This window comes from Coenobita brevimanus, chromosome 78 (assembly GCF_032717465.1).
Source record: "Coenobita brevimanus isolate Jiangsu-jjx chromosome 78, ASM3271746v2, whole genome shotgun sequence".
Classification (NCBI taxonomy): Eukaryota; Metazoa; Arthropoda; class Malacostraca; order Decapoda; family Coenobitidae; genus Coenobita; species Coenobita brevimanus.
Window position 1 is genome coordinate 25,090,803 of NC_137031.1, and position 21,038 is coordinate 25,111,840.

General features: G+C 42.5%; 1 protein-coding gene across 1 annotated transcript in view; it reads left to right on the forward strand.

Annotated features, from left to right (window-relative positions):
• The window catches only part of LOC145408757 (uncharacterized), a 138,050-nt gene extending 118,896 nt beyond the window's left edge, over positions 1–19,154 (forward strand). Inside the window, 2 exon segments of the mRNA XM_080279413.1 lie at positions 16,509–16,755; positions 19,091–19,154. Of these exon segments, the coding sequence (XP_080135539.1) occupies positions 16,509–16,755; positions 19,091–19,154 (311 nt within the window).
• Positions 19,155–21,038: the final 1,884 nt, after the last annotated feature.

Below are 21,038 nucleotides of genomic sequence, written 5' to 3' on the forward strand. Positions count from 1 at the left end.
TGTGCGCGTCTGAGTATGTACAGTTGGCTACGCATGAACCTGGGACAATGTCTCCGTGAAGCGAAGGTCTAGCTACGATTTTCGACGTTCATGCATCACATCTACTTGGGGATTTCAGCTAATATTTGACACCTCAGTTCTTTCATGTTAGTGCCACCAACAGACATGGGATTACGTTCATGTTATCAAATGTACGTAGTGACACTCCTCTGCTACAGAATGATACTGTCCCACGTGCATATGCAACCAACAAGGTGGAGTCTCATTAACTCTCTTCCTCTTACTGGCTTCTTTCAGCCTCAGTCTCTTCGCCGTACTGTTACATCATTATCTCTTTTCTATCGCTACTTCAATGGTCACTGCTCCCCTGAACCGTCTGCTTGAATCCCTCCACCTCTACGACGGGCGCGTAACACCGTCTAGCAAAAAGCTCTCATCCCTTTTCTGTTCAGCTCCTTAATGGAAGAGTTAACCGTTACTTTCAGTCCTTCATGTATGCAACAGGCAGGTCAACTCTGGAACTGTCTTCCTCTGTATTTCCTACTGCCTATGATCTCCAGTCTTTAAAACGCAGTGTGTCCGGGCATCTCGAAATGAATGGATCTTTAATTTGGCTCTCTGTTATCTTGTTCTTGTTTTTTTTCTTGGAGTGAACAATTTGCGGGTGGTCTTTGGTTCCTTCTTCCATATAATAAAAAAAAAAAAATACTGTACATGCCATCTGTAGTATATGAAATGACGTGATACCAACATCTACATTAAATGTCCGCCATGCCTTGCGTTTCGAACCTTAACCATAGCATCACGTGTACAGCAGAATCCCAGTCGAACACAGTATCACCTCGCTACTGTGGTTCCTCTACCTTTCTGTCAACCTACAAATGCTTCATACTGTTTCGTAATTCCTTCCTTCAGTTACTTATCAGAGGTACTTATGTATCTATTCCTTCCCTCACTTTAACTGCCTTTATAAAGGAACATCATAACACTATCACGTGTAATTCTTTCTTCATTTACATCATAACTTAATTATATTCCTTCAGTTTCCCTACTAATTACTTATCTACCAACAAGAGCATCATAATTCTGGTGTAATTCATTCTCTCACTGTCTACTCACCTAACTGCATTTACTTCACTAAACAGTCTACCTACCCAGCTACCGACCTACCAAGAACATTATAAAAGTACCTAAATATCCCATACCACGTACCGGCCGCTAAAAAATAATCATGCATTATTGCCACTCAGTTACTCAAAAACACAAAAGAGAAGTATGAAAATCGAGTAATGTAAGAAAAAACTGAGATAAATCATACAATAAGAAAAAAATAAGCTGACTCCCGAAAGGTGTATTTAGTTGCGATGTGAAATTCCATACTTTATGATGGTGGACACATTTGTGCTCCTGTAGAATTAAGGTGATGGAAGAAACAGGGTGGACTGCCCGTAGGGTGAAGAGGTTGAGGTTGGGGGTTAGGAGGGATTCTCTCTCTCTCTCTCTCTCTCTCTGTCTGTCTGTCTGTCTCTCTCTCTCTCTCTCTCTCTCTCTCTCTCTCTCTCTCTCTCACTCAACTTGTACTATATTTCAAGCCAACTTCCATGAGGTACTCTGATGAAAATGGGGACTGTAAAATCAGGCCTTCCTACAACGCCTATTATACGCAGCGGAGCTCTATTAACCCCATTAATAATAATAATAATAATAATAATAATAATAATAATAATAATAATAATAATGATAACAAAATGCTTAGCAGGGACACCAAAGCAAGAACAACAACCAAAGAAGGTGATCAGAACTCTGACATTAATCCCTGTCTTTGATCTTCCATAAATCCACATAAACACCGAATCACTCCTTTCTCTCCTCTCACATAATGGATGTGCCAACTTTTTATATAAATAGGATAGTGAATTTATAAACTATTGCCTCACCTTGAACTTTGAATTTGACTCATGACCTTTGACCTTTGACCGAGCTGTACTATAACTCACATGTTCCTAGACCCACGCGCAATGTATGTGCCAGTTTCTGCTCAGATTCGATCATTTATTGTTCCGATAATTTGCTAATCCCCCCTGTGGCGGGGGGGACACAACCTGGCCGCACTATGGGGTGGTGCTACTACTCTGCGGCCGGGTTGTGTTAGGAAGAATACTGCCACCGTATTCCCTGCGTGTCGTAAAAGGCGACTAAAAGGGGCGGGGTGAGGGGACTAGGGACCCCCTCCTCTGTTTTTTTAGTTCCTAAAAAGAGACAGGCCAGAGAAAGGGACGGGGGATGGAGTTATCCCCGTACCCTGAAGATTGGGTCTATGAATGTGCGTGGATGTAGTACAATTGAGGCTAAAAGGGAGGAGATTGGGAGAATGTTTGTGAGAAGAAAGTTGGATGTGTTAGCTTTGAGTGAAACGAAGATGAAAGGGAAGGGGGAATATATGTTTGGAAGTGTGAATGGAAGATTGTCAGGTGTTGATAGAGGAAGGGCAAGAGAAGGTGTGGCCTTGTTAGTGAGTCCGAAAGTGCAGCAGTGTGTGATTGAATGGAAGGAGGTGTCATCGAGACTGATGTTGGTGAAAGCGAAATTTGAACGTGAGTTGTGGGTGTTTGTGAGTGCATATGGGCTTGGTAGTGAAAGGGATGAACAAGAGAGGGAGTCTTTCTGGAATGATGTTGATGAGTGTCTGCAGAGTTTTGGAGCGAATGTGAATGTGGTAATGATGGGAGATCTGAATGCTAGAGTGGGAAATGTAGCAGTTGAAGGCGTAGTTGGTATGCATGGTGTGCCTGGAAGAAATGAAAATGGGGAACGAATGATAGCGATGTGTGTTGAGCGAGAGATGGTGATTGGGAATATGCTGTTTGAGAAGAAAGATATTTATAAGTATACATGGGTGAGACAGGAGGGTGGAAGGGTTGTTGATAGAGCCTTGATGGACTATGTGGTTGTGTCTAGGAATGTAATAGGAAGATTGTTGGATGTGAGAGTTCTGAGAGGGGAGGGTGGAGGTATGTCTGACCACTACCTGGTGGAGGGAAAGTTAAGAGTAGGTAAGAGATGGGTGAGAGCTACGAGGGTTAGGTGTGGCAGGGAGGTTTTGAAAGTGAGTGAGTTGGATAAAAGAGAGAAAAAGATAGAGTATCAGGAGAAATTGAAAGATGAGTGGAACGCAGTGAAAGATCGGGAAAATGGCAGTGTGGAGGAGGAATGGCAGTTGTTTAAGAGTGCTGTGGTGGAGCATGCAGAAGAGGTGTGTGGTGTGAGACGTGTGGGTGGTGGTGTAAGAAAAGGAAGTGAATGGTGGTGCGAGGAAGTAAGTATGGCTGTGGATGAGAAGAGACGTGCATATGAAGTGTGGCTGCAGAGGAAGGATGGGATGTCATATGAAAGGTATAAGGAAAAGAGGAATAGAGCGAGAAGGGCTGTGCGTGATGCTAAAGTGGCAGCAGATGAGAGGTGGGGTAGGCAGCTGACAGAGAATTTTCAACAGAATAAGAAAATGTTTTGGAAGGAGGTGAAAAGGGTGCGAAAGGGAGAGTCTGGGAAGGAAGAACGAGTAAAAGCAGAGGATGGAAGGATGTTAATTGAGATGGATGCAGTAAGGAAGAGATGGGCAGAGTATTTTGAAAGATTGTTAAATGTAGAGGAGGAAAACGTGGCTGAGATTGTGGCAGATAGAAGGGTGCAAGGAATAAATGTGTTGGGAGAGTTGAATGATTCTTTGATCACGAAGGAGGAAGTGGAGAAGGCAGTAAAGGAGATGAAAACAGGGAAAGCTGCAGGTATGGATGGGTGTGCTGTGGAATGCCTGAAGGGTGGTGGAGTGACTATTGTTGACTGGTTAGTAAGATTATTGAATGTGTGCTTTGAGAAAGGTATGGTGCCAATTGACTGGGCAAGTGCTTGTGTGGTCCCGTTGTATAAAGGCAAGGGTGATAAGTATGAATGTACTAGCTTTAGGGGTATAAGTCTGTTGAGTGTTGTAGGTAAAGTGTATGGTAGAGTGTTAATTATGAGAGTTAGAGAGGGTACAGAGGGAGTGATTAGTGATGAGCAGTGTGGCTTTAGGAGAGGGAGGGGATGCGTTGATCAGGTGTTTGCTGTGAGACAAGTGTGTGAAAAGTATTTAGCGAAAGGCAAGGATGTGTTTTGGGCATTTATGGATTTAGAGAAAGCGTATGATAGAATTGATAGGGAGGCTTTGTGGACTGTTTTAAGATTGTATGGACTTGATGGTAGGTTACTAAAAGGGGTGAAAAGTTTTTATGTAAATAGTAGAGCGTGTGTAAGAGTGGGAAATGCTGTGAGTGATTGGTTTCCCGTGAGAGTGGGGCTGCGACAGGGATGTGTGATGTCGCCTTGGTTGTTTAATATTTACATGGATGGTGTTGTAAGGGAGGTGAATGCAAGAGTTTTAGGTGGTCTGAGTCTGGTAAATGTTGATGGAGGAGAGTGGAATCTGAAGCAACTGCTGTTTGCAGATGATACTGCATTGGTGACTGATTCAGAGGAGAAATTGAGACAGTTGGTAGAGGAGTTTGGAAGGGTGTATGAAAGGAGGAAATTGAAAGTAAATGAGAATAAGAGTAAAGTGATGAAGTGTACGAGGTTGATAGATGGTAGGGGGATGAATATAGTTTTGAATGGTGAGTTGCTTGAGGAGGTAGATTGTTTTAAATATCTAGGGTCACATGTTGCTGTGGATGGAAGAATAGATGCAGAAGTGAAGTTTAGAATTAATGAAGTAGGAAAGGTGCTGGGAGGAATGAAAAAAGTGTTTAAATGTCGTTCGCTTAGAATGGATGTAAAGAGAAGGCTGTATGAGGGTGTTGTGGTACCGACTGCGTTATATGGGGCTGAAACATGGAATATGGGTGTAGCAGAGAGGAAAAGTTTGAATGTAATGGAGATGAGATGTCTGAGGAGTATGTGTGGAGTGACGCGTATGGATCGAGTGCGAAATGATGAAGTGCGAAGGAGAACTGGAGTTGTTCGGGAGATGGCTGGTGGAGTTGAGCAGAGGGTGTTGCAATGGTTTGGGCATATGGAGAGAATGGATAATGAGCGATTGGTGAAAAAGATAACTAGATCTGATGTGAGAGGTGTAAGACTGAGAGGAAGACCACGAATAGGATGGATGGACAGTGTGAAGAGAGCGCTGGATGCGAGAGGGATGTCTGTTGAGCAAGGAAGAGTGGCTGTGCGTGACAGAAATAAATGGAGAGAAATTGTGAATGAATAAGTGATGACGCAGCCCTGAGGGGATATTCTCCCGCATTTGGTCTGATCAGCTAGTCAGGTCAGGTGCGGGTAAGGGGATGGGTCTGTTATGATGTGGCAGGGGTAAACCAGTTCTGCTGTCGGGCCCTGCTGTGGATGTCACTGCTTGCATTGCGCAGTTGACCCTTGTGCGGTGTGATGCGGTGAGGATCTGTCCGTTCTCCCCTTTGGGGCTAAGATGCGAATGAATGTGTTTGAATGGATGAGTAAATGGAGAGTGAGTCGTCCTGTCTCGGCTACCTCCCTTTCCTTGGGGGAAGCAGCCTAGGTATATAGATAGATAGATAGATAGATAATTTGCTAACCAGAATACAAATATATATACAATTACATACATAGAAACCGACACCATCACAACATCTAAGCCTGGGGCGTCGCTGACAAAGGCAGTGACAAACAGGACAGCCGGAATAACAACATTTACATTCTTCCTCTCCTTATTCTATCCCTTTGCCGGTATTCTCCCGTATTCCTTGTCCCTGTTCTTTCTTCTGTCACTCTCTCTCTCCTTTTCATTCTCCCTTTTCTACCTTCTTCCATTATTTCTCTTCCTGTCTCTCTCTTTACCTTTTGTCTATTTTCCCATCTTTTTCCCAGTTTTCTTTCCTCCTCCTTATTTCTCTCTGCCCTTTCTTTCTCCTCCCTGCTCTTTCCTCTCTTCCTCTCCTCCCTCCTTCCCGTTCTCCGTTTTCTACCTCACTTCATTCGTCCTAATCTGTTGTCTCTCCTTTTGTCTGTTCTCCCTTTTATTTTCTCCCTATTATCCTTCCTCTTACTTCTTTCTCCTTCCTATTCACTCCTTGCTCCCTATTCTTCCTGCCTCCCTCGTTGTCTTTTTTCACCATCGCTTCCCCTTCTCCCCCATTCCCCATTGTCCCTTCATTAGCAAGTTCCCACCATTGTAACTGCCCATGCAGCCCAATTCCCACTGTTTATAACCCTCCACCCACCCACTCACCTCCTCCACTCACTCACTCATCCAATGAACCCACAAAGATCCACATCCGTGTGCTTGTTCTAAAAAAAAAAAAAAAAAAAAAAAAAAAAAATCCTTAACTTCTTTAAGCTCAGTTGATGGTTAAGTGTAGTCACATTTCAGGAGCGATTTGACTAGTAACTAAGGAGACTACGTGATCCCCAGGGCGTATCGACTATCAGGCAACTACGAATTAGCATTCAGGTTGTCAGAGGTCCAGTTTCGTCGGATGAAAACACACCAACTATGGTTCCATCACCATTTTTCTTCCCATCAATTTGGACGCATTAATGCATCTTCAAATTATTCATCTTATATCCACCCTACACCTTCATCCACTATACCCACACTGTATTGCAACCTTACACCTTCATCCACTATGCCCACACTGTATTGCAACCTTACACCTTCATCCACTATACCCACACTGTATTGCAACCTTACACCTTCATCCACTATGCCCACACTGTATTGCAACCTTACACCTTCATCCACTATGCCCACACTGTATTGCAACCTTACACCTTCATCCACTATACCCACACTGTATTGCAACCTTACACCTTCATCCACTATGCCCACACTGTATTGCAGCCTTACACCTTCATCCACTATGCCCACACTGTATTGCAACCTTACACCTTCATCCACTATGCCCACACTGTATTGCAACCTTACACCTTCATCCACTATGCCCACACTGTATTGCAACCTTACACCTTCATCCACTATGCCCACACTGTATTGCAACCTTACATCTTCATCCACTATACCCACACTGTATTGCAGCCTTACACCTTCATCCACTATGCCCACACTGTATTGCAACCTTACACCTTCATCCACTATGCCCACACTGTATTGCAACCTTACACCTTCATCAACTATGCCCACACTGTATTGCAACCTTACACCTTCATCCACTATGCCCACACTGTATTGCAACCTTACACCTTCATCCACTATGCCCACACTGTATTGCAACCTTACATCTTCATCCACTATGCCCACACTGTATTGCAACCGCCACACCACACCACAGCAAACTCACCTAATGTAGCTCACTTTCACAACACAGTCATTCAACATAACGTTAGCAAAAGATTCGCAATGAAACACCCTGCTGAAGTGGCCTGTTTCCTGCTCTCCTCTGGGCTCACGTCCACATGAGTCTGGGGCTGCAGCTTCTGTACTAATACTAATATTATACGTTGTTCTCACCCACATATTTACTTACCATGTTCCAGTCATCTACACACTACTATTTTACGTACATTAAGAAGAGTAGACTGTAGCACCAGTCGAACAGGGCAGTACTCCCGAGGTGGATGGCAAGCTGGTGATAGGGAGAGCTGGAGCTCCCGTTTCACCAGCCCTCAGGACTTGATCCTGACCATCTCCCTTTGCTGAACATCTTCAGTGCATTCATTTACACAGAGAGTAAGCCAGCATGCTCTTATAATACCTCTACCTTCAACTGACTACACCACACGACATGCGCATAACATATCACACCTTCTATTCACGTCTTTAGTAATGGCCGCTGCAATGTTACTATCAAATGAGGTGGTACTTCAGATTGCCACCACCGGCAGGGTAGGGCTGGCGGCACAGAGTCCTCCCGGTCGCCATCAAGCGACTGTGCTGGCAGCAACTGTTGCTATTTCCGGGAATGCTCGTCAGCGAAGAGGTGAAAGTGTGGCCTTATTCTTCACAACATCCACAGCCTTACCACAAAGTTAAACTCAGTTCATTTTTTCCTTCAGTCCATATCCCCTTTGGCCCTTTTCCTCACAGAACCACAAATCTCACCCTCTACTGATATATCCCCATTTTGTTTTCCCGGTTACCATCTTCTTACAAATTTCTGTAACACGGGCGGCACCTGTTGTTATATCAAATCCCAATATGCAGTTGACACTGTTTTAAACTTCACTTCATTTGGTTTGGTTACTCATTATATAAACTAAATTGTCAAAATATTACCAAATATATCTGTGTAGTTTATTGCTCCCCCAGTGCTTCTTCGGAACCCAGTGTATCTGATTCCATATCCACAAAGTTGAGTAACGTTAACCTTGTCCTTAGCACCGAAATTACCATTTTGGGTGATTTTAACATACATAATGTTGAATGGTTATTGCATTCTGCCAGGACTGATGACGCTGGTCTAGAGTGTGAGCTGTTGCAATATCGTTTAATCTCACCCAGCTGGTAAAGCAACCAACCAGAATACCTGATAATCCTGACCATAACGCCCATCTCTTGGATTTATTCTTGACAAAAAATCCAGATCAATACAGGATAGAGATACGGTCACCATTTGGATCCTCTGACCACAATCTCATCAAAGCCTCATTAGTTAACCCCCCCACACCTCCCCGTTCTGAACCTGTTAGGGTGACCCGATGGCACTTTGATAGGGCAGACTGGGATAGATTTAGAAATTATCTTGCTGATGTTCCATGGCAGTCTTTCTTCTATAGCAATCACAATTCTACCCAGTCCCACATTTGCGACTTAATACTAGCTGGTATGGATTTATTCATACCAAGTCAACAGTTCACTAAAAGATTGAACTCTCCAAAATGGTTTGATGGCAACTGTGCCAGAGCAACAGCCCAAAAGTCATTAGCATATAGCTCTTACTTAAAATCAAAAGCATCTGAATCACTCTCTCAATTTAAAATTGCTAGAAATCATGCAAAAGCTGTAATAAATATCGCTAAATCAAACTTTCTTCAAAAGCAAGCATCGAAACTACTTAACAACCCTAATGACAATAGAATATTCTGGTCAACTCTTAATTCTTTCAATAATAACTTTAACAAGTCATCTTCCATTCCTCCACTAAAATCTTCAGATGGCAACATTACTAATGGCCCGCATGGGAAAGTGGATATTTTTGCCAGTACATTTGCCAGAAACTCTACCATAGACGATACCAGCCAGAATGTCCCAGTACTGGAACTTGATTCTCCCGAACTTGCCCCACTTAAAATACAGACAAGATACGTAAAATCCATCCTAGACAATTTACCTACCATCAAAGCTCCAGGCCCAGATGGAATTCCGCCACTTGTTTTGAAAAAGTGTTCCCCTGAACTTGCCTCTGTTCTAGCTAAATTATTCAGACTATGCATACGTACTTCTTTATTCCCAAATTCATGGAATGACGCAAATATCCACCTAATTCCGAAGAGAGGAAGTTCCTCTGGCCCCTCTGCTTACAGACCAATAGCTGTCACATCTTCTCTTGGTAAGGTATTTGAAACTTTAATTAATAAGCACATTGTTAAACATCTTGAATCCAGCAACTTAATTAGTGATAGAGAATATGGTTTTCGCCATGAGAGATCCACCATTGACATACTCAATCTCCTAACTCATACCATCCATCAGTCAATTGATCTACATGGAGAAACTCATGCAGTAGCTCTTGATGTTTCTAAAGCTTTTGACAGAGTATGGCACCATTCCCTGCTGTTCAAACTCAAGTGCTATGGACTAACGTCTTTTGTTCCTTTGATTTCTTCATATCTTAGTGACTGGAAAATATGAGTAAAAGTAGATGATGTACATTTCAATTTCCATTCAATTAACGCCGGCGTGCGGCAGGGATCAGTTCTGGCACCAACCCTGTTCTTGGTTCATATTAATGATCTCTTATCTATCACCCACAATCCCATCTACTCATACGCAGATGACTCAACACTTCATAGTTCATTCACACTTAGACACCCATTTGCAAAGTCCAATATCTCTACCTCTCAACTCAATACAGCCATCTCCATAAATCAAGCTCTATCTACGATCAGTGAATGGGAACAAAACAACCTTGTCTCTTTTAATGCTAGTAAAACTAAATACATACAATTTAGTAATAGACAGATATTGCCAGATTCGTACATTACCTTCAGTGCTACTAATATTCCCATCTCCAAAAGTATTGAAATTCTTGGCGTCTCACTTAATAATGCCCTCAGCTGGACCTCTCATGTCAGATCACTTGCTAAAACCGCCTCAAAGAAACTTGGATTATTATACAGAGTCCGTAACTTCTTCGCTGATGAGCAGTTAGCTATAATTTATAAGAATCATGTGCGCTCACGGCTTGAATATTGCTCACCCTTGTGGCATGGATGTGGAGAGGTTGCATTAAAACAACTAGACAAAATTCAGAATAAAGCTGTTGGAATTATTAACAACCCTGCCATTACAAATCATCTACCTCCCCTGCAAGTAACAAGGAATGTTGCCTCCCTTGCATTATTTTTTAGATATTTTTTTGGCAAATGCTCAGACGAAGTTGCGTCCATGGTGCCACCTCTCCATGCCTTCTCTCATGCTACACGGGCATCTGGTAGCGCTCATGACTGGATTGTCACTCAGCCATATTGCAGAACTTCTGCCTATCAGAATTCTTTCATTCCCCGAACTGCATCTCTCTGGAACTCGCTTCCCCAGAGTTGTCTCCCTCCAATTTTCAACCCACAGCTGTTCAAGTCTAACTATTACAGATATTTTATGAACAGAGGACACCAGTAATCTGGTGTATGGAATATTTTTTTTTATTGCTTTGTTTTTCCTTCCTCCGTTCTGTTATAAAAAAAAAATGCTTATTTACACACGCAAGGTAACCCAGTGTAACCTAACTTAATCTAACTCTCTGTCTGTCTGTCTGTCTGTCTGTCTCTCTCTCTCTCTCTCTCTCTCTCTCTCTCTCTCTCTCTCTCAGCCAGTGCTAATTTGTCTAGTTTGGTCCGATCACCTCCAACACGCATGAATATTAAATTTTTGTCTAGCGTCCTCTCTGATTGCATTCTTCCTCTCTCTCTCTCTCTCTCTCTCTCTCTCTCTCTCTCTCTTTCTCTCTCTCTCTTTCTCTCTCTCTCTCTCACACACACACAGGGGGGAGGCGGTGGCTGAATCGGTAGAGAGGCGGCTTGCAGTCCTAATGGACCCAGGATCGAATCCCGGCTGGGGCAGGGAACAGTTTAAGGATTTGAATTTCCTAAAAAGCAGACTTTCCTGATCTACCAGATGACCCGCCGACATGTAGTAAAAATACCCCCGCTAATACCAGTTCACTAGTCCTGTATGAGACAGCCCTAGCATGTATTCAATATGGACGGTGGATGTTAGCGCCGAAGTGGTGACATGTGGAGGTGTAGGAGGACTACTGGGCCTTAGGATAGGCCACTGCCCCCAAGAAATAGGCCCTGAGCTTTTGCCCAGAGTCGGACACGTAAAAAAAAAAAAAAAAAAAGATGGATCATTTTTCTATAGGGTGCTAATCTAAGTAGTTCTGGAGCTGTCGTAACATCTCACCTATAGCGATTTAGTCTTCATATTATTCCTCATATCCAATTATAAGTTTATAATGATAAAATCCTCTATATGAAGGCTTTATAAAAACAGAGAATGAAATATTTACGTGTTATATGCCTAAAATGGTCAAGGAATATTTGCCACGATGTTCCCCATGCCAGCAAAAGTCAGTTCTTTCTGTGCCGAACTGGTTCATTGGCTAGCATTTCCAGCTGGCAGAACTGATAGATAGATTGGTCCATAGATAGAAAAATATAGATATAGATAGGTAGGTGGATAAATAAATGGATAAATAACTGGGGTTCCAGTCTCTGGCCGGTCGGACTGTTAGACTAAATGTAAACAAGTCAAGAAAAAACAAGACTAAACAGAAACCAAAAGTTAAGAGGGTTGAAGGAGAAGGGGAAGAGGAGGAGGAAGAGGAAGAGAGAAAGTAAGATGAAGAGGAACAGCAGGAAAATGGAGAGGAAGAAGATTAAATTTTAGTAGACATCGGAGTTCAGGAAGTGGAATTCAAGAGGAGTGAAAAGGACTGGTGAAATGTGTGAGCGTTGCGGTGGACAGGAGTAATAATTATATATCACAGAGACATAACACTGCCCTGCTGCCTTCTCCCTTCCGCAGCACAATGGTCTCAGCACTATATTTGAGACCATACTGGACCTGCTCTGTTGCTACTACTACTACTGCTGCTGCTGCTGCGGCGGCGGCGGCGGCGGCTACTTACTGCTACTACTGCTACAATTACTGCTACTGCTAATATTTCTTTTTTCTTTGTCTCCTCCTCCTCCTCCTCCTCTTCTTCTTCCGCCTCCCCCTCTACCTCCTCTTTCATATTTTTTGTATCTCTACCTATAGGTGGAGATGTTTGAATCCGTCATTATTTTCAGTATTCCATCACTTTTCATCTCCGATTTTCATTATACTGAGGATGTACAGCACCAAGACCCTATTACACTGACCCGGTATCGGTAATTTGTCGTACTTTTCAAGGTTACTGATGCAAAAGTGTCGAAAAATGAAATTTTAACCTCGATTTGCTCCCAAATTCCTATACATGCATGAACACTGAAGGAAATCCGGTGGTAAAATTATTTTCCAACCGTTTGTATGGAAAAAATATTTTTTAACGGTAATTTATGCATGGCATACTATATTTTGGACATCCCACTTTTCAATTGCTCTTCCCTACAGGAAAAAACAAAAAATAAATGCGGCACTTCTTGGCCCTTGAAGTTATATCTGGTCTGGACCAGACCTGCATACTGTTTGGTGGCAGTTTGTCCGACGGTTTTGGGTTAGTAAAAAAAAAAAGTAAGTTCTTCCTTTATGAAACTTGGCCTACATACCAATTTCACTCAGAAAAACTCATTTTAGGTAATAACATGCTGTAGTGAGCTACCCCAAACGTGTACCCATTAAAGCACATAAATATGTTAAATTTGACATCTGACCTAATTTGGGGGTAAGTAAGTACACAGTTCATTCGTAGTGCTTTCAGCAGTGCAGCAATAAATGTGTCTGACAGTTACAGTCCTTTAGGCATTGTTATTTTTTGTTATTTAAAATTATTACTTCGGTCCCTTTTCTTTATTTCATCATTTCTCTTCAAATCTGGTACAGTTTTCCTTGGACAAATACCCAAGTCACCTTCCACGTTGGGTTATTTAGATCTTTTAAGCGGTTGTATGGGGTCAAAGATCAAACCACATAAACACACATATCTACTGAAATCAAGAGACACAAATCCGTAAAGCCTCCATCTTCTGCAAGGACGCGTGTGTGTTATGTAGTTGTGTGGAGACCATCAAGCATTACCCTGGACCTACTGATAATCTTTAATTTAGTTTTGTTTTCCTGTTCTCTGTTTACGTCTTTCCTCTTATTTCCTTTTGATATATACAGTATTTCTCATCCTTCCATTTGCCTTTTTTACCAGTCTGCTTGTCTTACATTTCTCTCTGGGGCCTATCTCTACCTACCTACCTACGTACCAGCCTACCTACCTATCTACGTACCAACCTACCTACCTACCTACGTACCAACCTACCAACCTACTTACCCACCTACCCATCTATCTCTTTGACTCCCTCTTCTACTTACCTACTTACGTACCTATCCCCTTTCTTCCTCTCCCTAAATGCCTGACCCAACCACATTTAATTATCATCCAGTCATTCCTTTGCCCAAACCAACCAAACTATTCAACAGGGTGGCAGAGGCCAGAGGTTAGGGTGAGCGTTGGGGTGAATGGAGAGAGGAAGGCGATAAGTAAGGTTTTAATATCAACATATTTTCCATCAGTAACATACAAGAAGAAACTGAGATATTATGTCAAGAATAAATCTCCCTGGATAAGGTGTTACGAAATTTAGAATGCCATTTAGAATGCGACTCTTTAAGCATTCTGATGTGTATTATATATCGTTTTCATATACATACAGCTTGCATGCTAAAGCACGATACTGAGGTGTAATGTGCAGAAAAGGTGGCTGAGGACGAGGTGACTCTGAGATGAGAAGGATGAGACGCTGAGGAACAGGTGTTAGGATATTCCCAGAGTCATCAATAAGACTTAGTATGCCCCATCCTCTGGAAGTCAGAGAACTGGGGATTCTAACCAAGAGACGGAAATTTTTGCACAGTGTCTGAAAACGTGGATATAACGCCTTCAATCAAATGACCTGCTTCATATTTACCAGCCGCGATAGCGAAGCTGGTATTGTGTTCAGTTTGTCTGTGTGTGTGTGTCTGTGTGTGTCTTTGTGTCTGTTAGCACTATAACTTAGCAACCGCCCAAGATATCATCACAAAGTTTTACAGGTGTCTAATAGGAATAAAATCGATCACGAGTTCGAAATTGGTGAAATTAGGTGAAGGTCCGTGTGTCTGTTACCACGATAACTTAGCAACCACTCAAGATATCATCAAAAACTTTTATAGGTGTTTAGTATGGATGAAAATCTCCTACGAGTTCAAGATTGGAGAATGTCAGTCAAGGTCAAGGTCATACTCCGAGCAGAGCTAGATATGTACCAGCTCGCGGCTGGTGTGATTCCTCCCTTGCGGTCTCTTGTTCAGTTTTGTTACCACCAGACTCTTCTAAGTGGATTCTGAAAGGCTTTTTGAAGTGGAGTTACATAGACCCTTTATTAACCCCTTCACTGCTTGAGGCTGTAGTAAGCTGAATGAAATCGTCTGGAGATGGCAAGAATGTATCAGAAAAATTCGTCCTGGCGTGACAGAGTGAATTCAGTTTGTTTCGCGTATCATTTTTTGTTATGGGATTAGCAGGGGCATTGTGAGTCTTTTTTCTTTTTGGCTGTGTAGACTGCAGGAGAGAGAGAGAGAGAGAGAGAGAGAGAGAGAGAGAGAGAGAGAGAGAGAGAGAGAGAGAGAGAGAGAGAGAGAGAGAGAGGGGGGGGGAATGTGAACGAAACTAGGGATAATATGCTGTGAAAATCTGTCTTTGTAACCGTACTAGAGCAAGTCCTTTCTCTCTCTCTCTCTCTCTCTCTCTCCATTATAAAGATTATAATTATCAGTAAGTATGCAATTCCGTTTCTTTAGTGATGTGTCGTTCTAGTTTTGGTATAATTCCAGTACTGTCCTATATATGTATACCACACCACACCAAGCCATCATCACCACACCACCCCAACACCACACCACAGCATTATCACATCATAACACACCATATCATTTGTGCTTCACCATACCACATTATTACACAACCTATACCAAGCCATCTCTTCCCCACCATATCACACCATACCACTAAACCATGCAAACCACCATTCGGGAAAATACCACACAATACTGCACCACACCAGCTCTTCCTCACCATGCCATGCCATCTATACCACCACTACAAACACCAGACCACGCCACACCAAAGCAGCACACCACACATCATATACTCCTCTTCCTCACCATACCACACTTGTTCCACCACACCACAAGGCCACACCAACCCACCACACCACAACAGGCCATCTCGAGAGAGGGTATTTAAGTACATGATCCAACACTGTTTAAATACACCAACACTATAAAATTCCCCAGACACACTTCACCACACCATCCCAAACTGCCACACTACACTACTTCACTACACTACACTACCACACCACACGACACTACTACATCATGCCAGACTACCACACTACACTGCCATACCACGCCACACTACCACACCAAGCTACCCCACAACACTACACTAACACACCATACCAAACTTCCACACTACACTGTTGCACTACACTACACCGCCACACTACACTACACTGTCACTACGCTGTCACTACACTACCACATTACTGTACACCACCACACTACAAGACCATTCTACACAAACTACACCACCACTCTACATCACCACAATACACTACCACACTACACTACTACTCTACACCAGCACACTACACTACCACACTACACCACCACACACCACCACACTACACCACCAGTCTACGCAATCATCTTACACCACCACACTACACCAACACACTACACCAACACACTACACCAACACACAGCACCAACACTCAGCACTCCATTACCTCAATACGCTGTCACAGTGCACTACCACGTTACACTACAACACTCCACCACCACACTACACTTCACTACTACACTACACCACACTGCCACACTACACCACAACAGTACACTGCACCACACCACACCACCTCATTATACTTGGCTATCACACTGCACCATTACACTACAGTACACTACGTTATCACACTACGCTCCCCACTTGACCACCACACCACACTACCACACTACATGACACTTCACTTCCGTACTACTCCACCACATTATGCCACAACACTACACTACCACATCACACTACCACACTTCACCACCATACTACACCACCAGACTGTACTATCACATTAGTCCACCACACTAGACTACCACACAACACCACACTCCAACACCATACTACTCCAGCGCATTACGCCACCACACTACTCCACCACATTACGCCACCACACTACTCCACCACACTACATCAGCAACCACACTGTTATCACACTACATCACCACACCACAATTGCTCATCATGTAAGTCACACCACCAAAGTGAATGTCACAGCACCCCACACCACAGCATACCATACCACACCACATAGTCAAAAACACAGTCATGATAAGATGTCTGTAATCTGTATTCAGACGATGAAGTCTCTCTCTCTCTCTCTCTCTCTCTCTCTCCGGCCAGTCCAGTAACATGCTTATTTATTAAAAAGTCTGGTCTTAAGTCCATGCTCTTTATTTCCGTGTGTGTAAGTGTGTGTGCTCTAAAACACACACACACACACACACACACACACACACACACACACACACAGCTAACCCTACATACAATTAGGTCATACTTTTGTAAACTCACTGAATGATGAAAAGGCTTCCATATTTTAATCTCCTTCTTTCGTGAGGAGTTAAGTCAGCTCTGATGGAACTTTACGACCTGATCAGGCAAAGTCCATATGTTTATGTAATTGTTATATAGCAAGTAACGCAGAGAAGGAGAAAATGTAACACCCAAATCGTACGAGGAAAAGAATGTGTAATGCAAAGAAAGAAAAAATAACCGAAGAAAAAGTGTTATCAACTCCGCTATGTTTTCATATTATCGGCTTGGTTTGCATAAGGCTGCGTTCACACCAAGCGATTCGATTCGATTCAATTCATGGAGAATCATATCGATTCATGATTCGTCTTGATGCGACATGTTAATTCCTATAGGAACTGTTCACACCAAGCGAATCAATTCAATTCAAATCATGGCGATTCAAGGCGATTCAGAATCACTGATGCGCGAGGGTCCATTTTTTCATCAGTCACGGCGATTCAGTGGAGGAGTGAGCACCATGCTACCGGACGTCCTGATAAATTTATTGAGAGAGCGACGTGCTATTTATGATGCTAAAAAGTGGAACAATGATTTTGGTGCATTCACAACGATAAACATATGTCAATTTTTTTACTCTATTCAGTCATAAATGAAGGATGTCTATTTTTTTTACTGTATTCACAGCCATAAATAAAGGATGTCTATTTTCTTAATATATTCACAACCAGAAACAAAGAATTTATACTTATTTTTACTCTATGCACAACCAGAAATAAAAGATATGTTTTCTTAATGTATTCTGTATTCATAACCAGAAATAAAAGATGTCTTTTATACTGCATGAAACACTACTTCTCCCAACTTTCAGACTTTTTAACAGTTCACTTCTTACCTAAGGTAAATGGCAATCCTTTCTTCAACTCCAACTGCACGTCGGTAATTAGTATTCTGTTTTCTTATGTTGGGTGCAGTCAACTCCACTAGCATTTTAAACTGTTCAGTGGTCATCCTAAAATAATCATAAAACTTGTCTGAATTGTTTATCAAATCTGGGAACAAGTGTCCGAAACTCCCAAAATCAGGTCTTTTTGCATTAATTTCATGCACCCATATTCTTCTTGGACGCCTACGCCTACGCCGCCTCAGCCACAGCAACACCTCTATTTCAGCAAGAGCGTCTACGTCCATCCTCGTTCAAGTCAGCCTTTGCACTACTCCCTGTTGATTCTGACAGTTTGATTCTGTCGGTATGAACGGCGCTGATTCAAAATGAATCGAATCAAATGATTCTCCATGAATTGAATCGAATCGAATCGCTTGGTGTGAACGCAGCCTAAGTGACCCACATAGGATTAAAAATAAGTATGGAGCGAAAGAAATCGCTGAGGAAAAAGTGTTAGGAAGTTCCCCATATATTCCAACATGGTTTGCATCAGTAGTGGACAACAAGATAAGGAGATGCAATATGGAAAAATAAATATCCGAGGAAGAGTGCAATGTTTACTGTGCTCCTAAAATATGAACCAAGGCATTGGTTAGGTAGGAGAAAATGTAAGGTGAATTACGTCCTAAGGAAAGAATTATGACTGGGTTCTATGGTCAGTCGTAATGTGTACAAATGATGCAAAAATAGATATGTGCCGTGAGAGAGAGAGAGAGAGAGAGAGAGAGAGAGAGAGAGAGAGAACTCTATACAAAAATCCGAATCCCCTATGCTCATTAATCATCCGTACCTTGTACAATGAAACAGCGTGAAGCGAAATAGCTGGGGGAATATATTTAGGGCAGGGGTGAGGGTTGAGATTAATTTTCAAGAAAATCTATCAAATAAGCATTATCCCCCACCTCTCTCTCTCTCTCTCTCTCTCTCTCTGCCTGAAAAACAAAAGGTTATTACCGTGTTTATTCAAGGCTCTGACGTCGAATTGTGAGATAAGTTCCGGTTCTTAAGAGAACTGAAAACAGAACTACTGTACCTATTGCCACACCCACAGAGTAGGCCAAATATAATGTTAGTCCCTAACTGTGTCACTCGCTCACTCGCTCACTCACCCACTGAGCTATTGTATTTCGATTCAGGCTTTATGTGATGCGTGTCAAGAAACAATTTTGCACAGTGGTAAACCTCCCTTCAGGCCAGGATTTAGGCAGGTGGAACCCCCGATGGACACCCCCTACGGGCGGAGTGGTTGGCTCTGAGGGGGGGACAAAGACATTTTTCTTTTTTCAGTGATTATTAAATTTGCACATTGGTTAATCTCTACTGGGATTTCGGCTTAGGTAGGGTGAGCCCCCAAACATTCCTTAAGGCGGGGGGTGGGGGGGAGCGTAGGTGCTGGGGACCCTGGCTAACCAGGATGCCCAGGTCCTCCCCCCACCCTTTCATGCATGGTCGTGGTTCTTAACCTAGGAACACTAAATTTTGCAGACCGGTAGACGTTCATCCTTATCATGCATTAGGTACGGCTGAACCTCCTATGGCAAATCCCCCCAGAGAGGGGCGACTGCCGCCAGGTGGAAGACCAACGTCGCCATAATTTTTATGTCGCCACAAAAACGTTTTCACAGCAGGAGACATTCAGCAGGACCAGAGTTTATAGAGAATGCGGTACTTGGCATTCGCCCTTTTGCCTTCTTGTAAATAACGATTTCTTTTCCCTTGCATTGTAGCAGGGGTGGGTGTGGCTATCAAAAGTGTCCTTTGGCTTGTTTTCATCAGTGCACACAAAACTCTGTTCTCTAAGGCCACTATACTCCTTTCGCAGCAAGAAGTCCGTTCAGGGTGTGGCAGAAGTTGGAATTTCCCCGAGTGCGACGTTGCCAATTTGACCACCAATTATCGGATTATCACTCAGTCTCTCTACCTACCCCCATCCCACCTGTTTCTCTCTCTCTCTCTCTCTCTCTCTCTCTATATATATATATATATATATATATATATATATATATATATATATATATATATATATAATAAATATATACAATATATATATATATATATATATATATATATATATATATATATATATATATATATATATATATATATATATATATATATATATATATATATATATATATATATATATATATATATATTGTATATATTTATTATTTATTTTCAACTTTTTTTCCACACCACCTATGGGGTGGTGAGAGTTGTGGGACCTTCCATCCTGGGTGGTGGTTAGACAGGGAGTGACCCTGGGTCCCTCGCCAACCTCGGCGTGGCAACATGGGAAAAAAGCACTGCCACGTGTCATAGAATTCATTCAAATCGTTGTTATAATTCTAAAAAGTGATACTCAGTGTACTATATAGCTTCCTTTACTATATACAGAATATAAAAAACAATTTCAAATACCACATAGATGGGAAATAAGAGAGAGAGAGAGGCATGTACTACGGTTGATTTGGCAGCATCGCTAGAGGTGGTTCACCAGGTGGGCCACACACTGAACGCAATTCTTGCGGTGAAAGGACTATAGTTCTAAGTGCAACTTATGGATGAATAAAAAAAAAAAAAGGTGCTTAAAGAATACATTAAAGGGAAGTGAAATGAAATTATCTGAGGGAAAATGGAGTGAGAGGAAGTGAAGGGAAAATACCTAAAACCTCAGAGCCAGGTACGCTCACAGGTGTGTACAGTACAGTCAAAGACAAAAGTAGTATCGCAGTTTTGTGCGAAGATTAAGTGTAACACATGGAAAATTATGAGAGCTCTTCCACAGCTACATATTCCTGGTTGTCTAGCCTGCCATTCCTCAGGCATCATACCTGCTGCTGATGGGTTGACGGCATAAATGAACCCAAGTATTTCCAAAGCGTTAGCATCTGTTTGTGAGAACTGCAGCCTCCGAGGGACGATATGTGAACCATATTCAGTCAGGCGATGAATGCCTGGCGAATTCTGGAGGACGGGCAATGGAGAGCGGTCATCATTCAGGTGACCCTGTTGTTACTGCACCAATTCAGGATCAGGAAACAATGGCCACAGTGGTAAGCAGCACCTGCAAGCAGTGCTTATTCCATAAGAGAGGAATTCCATCTAGAATGAAGCACAGGAATAATTGTGCAAAGACT